This window comes from Rhea pennata, chromosome 8, assembly GCF_028389875.1.
Source record: "Rhea pennata isolate bPtePen1 chromosome 8, bPtePen1.pri, whole genome shotgun sequence".
NCBI lineage: Eukaryota > Metazoa > Chordata > Aves > Rheiformes > Rheidae > Rhea > Rhea pennata.
In genome coordinates this window covers 25,145,709-25,153,101 of record NC_084670.1, presented here as the reverse complement: position 1 = coordinate 25,153,101, position 7,393 = coordinate 25,145,709, and the positions used below count along the sequence as shown (strand labels likewise).

The following is a 7,393-nucleotide window of genomic DNA, read 5'->3' as shown; positions in this document are numbered from 1 at the left end:
TGTTTTAAGGACTTGATGACTAAAATGCATGTGGCAATTCACAGTATCAGCTTATTGATTAGTTTCTTTGAAAAAAAAAAAAGAGTTAGTACCACAATATCTTTCATTTCTTCTTCAGATGTTTGAATAGACAAATGTCATATACTGATATTTGTATTTCAAATACATTGCAAGCAGATGGAATATTACAACAGCTGAGGCTAACCTAAGATCAAAGACACTATGTAACTTCTATGAAGGCTGTTTGTTTTCCCTAAGATACAGGGCATTGGTTAAACTCATTGCTTTCATAGCCACTGAAATGGATTTGCTGAGTCAAGAGTCTGCTCTGGGAGAGTTGTTAGCACTTGTTAGAACTTCACTAAGGCCCAGGATGTATCCCTGTAGCCTCCTCCAAGTTTCATGTGTAATCTGTGGTCAGTAGATTTAGCAATCCATGGTTTATAGTTCCTCAGCTGTTAAATGAGGGATAATAGTAATAATATACCCTGATTTACAGTGATGGCTGCTGTGTGCGATGTGTATGTATCATTAAATAATATGTGTGGTATGTTGCAGTATTTAAGTGATATGGAGGCTGTGTAAGAGTCACGCAGAGAGAAGAGGTCCATTGGGTAGCAATTTTTCTTGGAAAGGCGTCTTGAAAAATTGGGCGGAGGTTCTGTAAAACTGCTGAGGAAGATCAGGTAGAAAAGGAACTTGGCTCCATTTACCTTACTGAGAACGTTTATGTGAAATTCTCTGTAGGATACAGTACTGTATTAAGACATAGATAAGGCATAGATAGGACACCTCAACTCTATGCTTTTGTCCAGGAATAACAGGGAAGAAGATACCAGTGTTGAAGGCAGTATATGACTGTAATCAGATTCAACCTGCAACAACTTCCCAATGATGAAGTTATTGTATATTCATGCTAGGGTCTCTGGAGACTGGCTGACGGATGCCACTATGTCAGTTTTGTTCTGAACGCGTTTACAATGTAATTATTATTACAATGAGTTGTTACAAAGACATTGTATTTAACATAAGTGAAGATTTTAGTCTGTATTATAGGAACTTGGACCTGAGGAAGGTGTTTCTAATCTTATGGAGAATCTGATTCACTAATTTCATATGTGAATTATTATATGAATTTGCACAACTTTACAGTGCGATGTTTAGGAAGTCTCTAAAGAATTTATGACATGAATGAACAATAAATGCAAACAGACACTTTTCCCTTCTTTGTCTGTCTGGTGGCAGGATTCTATTGGCACTTTAAAAAACTTTGAGAGAGTTTTTGCCCATAAGAGATGCAATCTCAACATTATTCCCTTTGCAATTTCTAATTACCAACTACTAGAAAGGAACAAAATATTCCAGTTTCCAAGAATTTATATTTTTTTTTATGGAACTAGTGAATAGTTTGGCTTTTCATTTTGTAGTTTGTAAAAACTAAGTAGAGTGTTGTGTGGAGCTAGCTAATTAAGAACTGAACATCACAGAAAACAGACTGCCTCTGTCCATTTTTTATGTACTATTGTCATATCTAGAGTTGTACCCATTGAAGATAGATTCTTAAGAAAGATATATTTCATGTTTAGATGTTCTTCATTTAGTCAGCAATCACTTCACTGAGGACTTGTCTTTTTAAGAAGGCCTTGTTGCCAGTGTAATGTTGATTGACTTTTTTTTTCTTTCCTCCCCAAGAAGAGACTATAAATAAAAAAGGACTCAGTGAAATGTACACTGGAAAAAAAAAGGTGAATGTGAAGAAAAAGAATGGCTGTTGGTTGAATCTAGTCTTTTCAAAAGTAAAGTCTTGTTTGGTTCCTCAATTGAGATGGCTGAAAATGTTCAATTTCATTTGAATTAAGGAAGCTGAGCATTACTGTAGCAACTCAAGAAAAACCCTCTTGACTTCCTGGAAACTGAAAGAATTTTTTTTCTGAAGAAGAAGTAGTCGTCGCTGACATCACTGAACTGCATTGCGAGTTTGCAAGTGGCTGGTTTGGGGTAACAGAGGAAGCAGCTCCTTCACTGTGATAAGCAGGCAGTGCAATGTATGTGCCTGGTTATTCTCCTTTTTGATTCAGGTTTCACTAAGAAATTATTTTGCAGAGAGATAACACTTATTTTGCTTTCCAGAGAGAGAAAGAGACACATGCTGTGTCATAAGGATACGTCTGATTTCCAGAAATAACCATGTTTTTGTGGCTTAAAGTCTTAGCATTTGGCTTTATCTTTCTGGACCAGGATGCTTTTGTCAAAGGTAGGTAGCAATTGATATTTTGTTCTCTAATTTTGAGCCCATGATGTTCTGTGTAAAACTGAAACAATTTAAAGGATTGAAAAATGGAGGGCTAACATTTTTGTTCAGAAACTAGAATACGGTTATACGTGATGTTGTCAGAACCAAGATCAAGAAGACTGACTCATAATATACTGGGCTAAAATGTCTTCCGCGTGGTCATGGGTGAGCGGTGTATGAACTACTACTTAAAAAAAAAGAATTGAAGGCACATTTGGATCTCTTGTGTGAACCTGTTCAACACAATCTTTGTTTGGTTTCATCTCACAAGGCAGTACTTTTGTTTTCTGTGCTTAAAATCTTTAAGATTTATTTTTCTATCTACTTAAGCCACTCCCTGATCTCAGATTCTGCATACAGTTCCTCAAATTTTGATTTTTACTGCAGTAGGACTGGGAAAAAATGAAACAGTGTAAGCTTCTTTCTACTGTCGGAAAATTACATTTATAATTAATTAGTTTTTAAAAACTGCTTCTTCAAAGAGCTACTTCAAAATGAACTGCTACTTCAAAATTTTGAATTGTCTATAACTACTATCCCACTGCAAGTGATTTTTTTTTCCACTAGCCCGTTAATTCAGGTCCTCCCCCACCATCCACAAAAGTGTTAGCAATTTGGTAGCTTTCAAAAGCTTTTATCTACTGCAGAACAACTTCTTTTATTTCAGGAAACTAAATAATTACTTGATGTGTGACTTTATTTTCCAAGTAAAGGTATAGAGCTTCAGTAGACGCACACAAATCTGGGACCATGCAGTCTCCATGCTCAAAAGCTATGGAGAATTCCCCTGGAAAATGCTCGTGTATTCTTGCTATGGGCATAAGCTCCAGTGCAGGTACAGGCAAGAGAAGTGCAGCAGCCCCAGAGCACCGCCTCTGCTGTCTCCCTCTCACAGAAGCCCCACTGCAAGTTCTGTTTAGGATTGTAACACATGCTTTTTTAATTGTGGATTTAAGGTTTTCTGAAATGCATGCATACCCCAGTGTTTTGCAGACAGAACCAGTTACCATTTTTTCAATAGCTTCTACACATCTAATTGTTGATTCAAGATCCTCTTGGGCGAACAGTTCGTGTCTGCACAGGGCTGCAAGCAGTTTCTTGGTTGGCCAGATGCAAGCCAGTTCTAAACTGGAAGCCATTCAATTTTATCAGTCAGCGTTGTATCTAAAAAGAAAGAAGGAAAAAAAAAAGTCTACAGAGAGAGGCAGGATGCATGTTTTAATCTTAGCACAGCACCATGCTAATGTGGCTACATGTTTTCTGGGCTAGAATTAGCTATTGACTTGGACCAAATGCATAATTTTCTTTACCCATTTGTGTAGACCTACACAAACAGAGGAGAAGCGGATGGTTGGATTGTTGATATGGTATGTTCATTGACAAGTGCAGAACGGGGAAGAGAAATTGGTTCAAGACTAACGAGTCTTTCTTACAAAATGTAGAAAAGATATTTGTTAATTAGTCTGTATTCACTCACATTGCCAATTTGACATACTGAGAATGTTTTACTGGTATAAACTGAAAGCCAAAATACAAAATGTGGAGACTAGTTGAAAAGAAAATCCTGCTGTCAGTGGCATGTTGCACTGAAGCTGCTCCCTTTACTTTTGATTTTTGTTTGATGATCTTCTGTTAATATGTTCTGAAGAACAAATTAACAGTGAGTATAACAGAGACATCACAAATATGTAATGAGATAAGGCAGAAAAGGTCCGGGGAAGAAACCTTAGTGAGTGTCAGGAATCAAACACAGGTTTTCTGACTCCAGTGTCCTATCTGCAAGACCATCTGTGTCCATTAAAAAGTGTGTATGCATTCAACGGGTAGGTAGTCTCCATCCTGAAATTGTGAATGCAATGTACATAGTATCTGAAAGCTTCCCCCTCCCCTTTTTTTTCCTTTTTTTTTCCTTTCTTCCCCCACCCCATGCAGCTGCACTTTGATATATACTGTAGTATACTGTATACTTCTGGAAGCAAGAAAAGGAAAACAGCAGGCCATGAATATGTTCAGTTTGTTGTTTACATTCTTTATCTAGTTTTAAGAATTAATAATCATAAGTATATATCTGGCCCACCAGGAAGGCAGAACAACTTAACCCACAATGAATTCTCTGCTGTCGCGGCCAGACTTCTCTCAGTACTTGTTTAACCACCTCATTTAAAGTTAGCTCAAGCATCTCTGCATTATGCAGCATTTTGCAGTGCAGACTGTCACCGTCACTTCCCCTTGTTCCTGTGGGTGTCCATCCTGTGCTGTCTAGCCCGGGCGCGGGGACTCTGGGGTGGTGCAGGGCAGTGGTCCCTGCGGGAGCAGGGCCTGGGACGACGCTGGAGCTAGAAGCATTGCATGTAAATGTTGTGTGTGTGCAAGGCTTCTTAGCCTGTGTTCAGCACTTTGCAGCTGTGACTGAACTACTTTCAAACCCGTGCAAGAGCTGGTGTGCATTGCACAGATATAACAGTTCACATAGCGCTGGACTGAATTGCTCCACATCATGCTCTGTTGCTCGGGGCAGATGTGATGTTGATTGCTGGGGACTTGACTGCCAGTCTCATCTGGAAAACAAACTGTTGTAGTGTCTGAGCTCTGCCTTCTGCAGCACGCTGAGATGTATATTGTTTGCGTTTACCATTTTTAATCATTCACAATGAGAAATCAAACAGTTGTTTCTTCTAGGTGGACTTACAAAGTACAGAATGTCCAAAACATCTCCCTTGGAGAATACCTTACCCTCCTCAGAGCTAAGTTTAGGCTCTCGATCAGTTTTGTGCAAACAAAGGTGAAAATTCTTGAAATGGCAAAACTCTGACTTTCGCCTGTAAATAGAAAGATTAAAATAACCTGAACAGTTATGAAAGCTCCTTTTTTCTGCCACTTTTTCATTGGCTGAAGCAGAGCCTGAGAATGCTATAATGTGTGTCCTGATGCATTTCCAGGTGATCAGCACACTTGCAAACAGATCATGTTCAGTGGTGTTTCAGTAGCTGTTAAGCATTTTATCTATTTCCAGGCTTCTTTCTCTTTCAAGTAAAGCAGTTTGGGGCCTTCGGTGCCAGGATTTTAGAAAGTGGCTGTGAACACTTCACTGCCAGCTTACATTGTTCGTAGTGTTGTATAGCTAGCAGGATCCACTTTTCTTTTATACCCCTACTTTTGCAGTACTGTTCTTCCAGTTATTCCCCCTGCGTCAGTGCCTCCTCAGCTAACCTACTTACTTTGTTTTCTATTCTCTAGTTTCAAAGACTTCTCTTACAGTCTGTCTGTTCTTCATTCATAATCCCACCACCCTGTACAGAACTATCTGCTCAAGAGGTATCTTTTGTTGTGCATGAATGATTTTCTTGTTGCTGTTGCAAAAATGTGGGCTCCGTGGAGCAATATTTTTAATTGTCTTTTGGAATATGTTCTTTCCCTGACAAATGATAAAGTAGGACAAAAAGAAAAATAATCAAACTAGCTGCTCTGACAGAAAAGTGAAGCCATACGGAGAAGTTTTCAGTTCAGCATATAAGCAAATAACAGTTCGTTAAATGAATCTTATACATCCTGAAAGACTTCAGAATTAGGGACCTATATTACAGTACAGATCTTCAGCTGAAATGGTACAAAGTATACAGCTAATATAAACCTTTCCAGGTGATCATATACATACTGCAAAAGTGCTCTACTGAGTAAAGCTATGAATGGAATATTTAAAATATTACTAGTTCCTGAACTGTTTCATTTCTTCAGATATCAATTTTGTCGTCTGTTAAGTTGAAAGTAGTAATACTTACCACATTGGGATATGTGGAACCGTGCACATGAGTTGTGCAGAAGTTTGCACCTGGTGTGCTCTCAGTCCTAAAGCACAGGTGTTGGCAATGGGGAGCTGATACTTTCTGCTGTGTAAGAACAACCCATATGAGACTGTTACTGTGCTTAACTTCAGCAAATCCGAAATTCTCTAAACTGTTCTCTTGTGAATTGTAGTCTCCATCTTAACCAGTGTCAGGTGAAATGATCCAAATCAGTCAGTGAGTCATGGTAAGACACAGGAACAGGCCTGTCGTCTTTTTACTTCCAGTGGCTGCAGACAGGAATGTGTGCCCAAACAGACCGTAGCTGCAGAAGGTTTGACTTCGAAAAGCATGCTCCACATTTAGGAGTAAGTGCTATAATGAGATTGTCTAGTAAGGCAGGTGTTTTTTGAAGTCTTGATGGTACCATTTATGAACTCAAGTCAATTGAACTAGAGAAATGCAGACCAAGCCAAGTCATTTTAAATCATATGCAAGCATAAAAAAAGGTTGACCAATATTGCTCCTGCAGCAATCCAGTTAATCTTTGAGACATACCTTAGATGTCTAAAATGAATACAGAATAACACACTTGTATACAGTAGAAGAATCTGATGTTTTTAGTGGATTTTGGATAGAGTATCTTGAGGATTTTTTTATTCTTAATATCACTCCCCCTTGTAAGAATCTACATGCTAATGAAACATGCTTATTTTTTTAATGATATGTACATTCTTTTCCCCTGGTTCCTGATGGCAGTGATAGACTATCACCACAGATCCGTTGTAAACAATACACAAGTTCTCCCTCCTGCCTTCCCATGTGCTTGAATTTGTATGCATGTGCCTTGTATCTGGGTGCGTGAGGGGAGAGACAGCTTATGATACTTGAGATTGTCCAGTATATGGATGAAAGGACTTGGCCTCATTTGCAGTTTATTTAATGCTTCTGTGCTTAACTGTGCTGGCTCAACAGAACTGAAAGGCTCTTCTACATCCTCCACATCTGCAGGCTAATGTTTTAATCTGAAGTATGAAATGTGGTTGAGATTTCAGGGAAAGATGTGAAGTAGCAGTAAGAACTGCGCGCTTTTGCAGCTTGGTAGAACTTCTGATTCTGGTGGCCCTGATCTGCTGTCCAAGTGCCTTAGAAATCAACATTTGCAAGAGCCACTCAGTGCACACTCTCTCGCTCCCAGAAAGCACGTTAGGAATAAGAACAGCTTAACCCAGTGTCAACTTACGTACTTACAGAGAGCAGCAGTGCAGACAAAATCAACAGCTCTGAGTTTAAAAGCTTTACAATGGGATGGTGCTGA

At 38.9% G+C, this 7,393-nt stretch overlaps 1 protein-coding gene across 1 annotated transcript in view; it reads left to right on the top strand.

Annotated features, from left to right (window-relative positions):
- The first annotated feature begins 1,984 nt into the window (after positions 1–1,984).
- Positions 1,985–7,393, top strand: part of PTPRC (protein tyrosine phosphatase receptor type C) — a 61,774-nt gene continuing 56,365 nt past the window's right edge. Inside the window, exons 1-2 of the mRNA XM_062581651.1 lie at positions 1,985–2,045; positions 2,131–2,254. Coding sequence (XP_062437635.1) covers positions 2,188–2,254 — 67 coding nt within the window. The 5' untranslated portion in view covers positions 1,985–2,045; positions 2,131–2,187. The remainder of the gene's footprint in view (positions 2,046–2,130; positions 2,255–7,393) is intronic.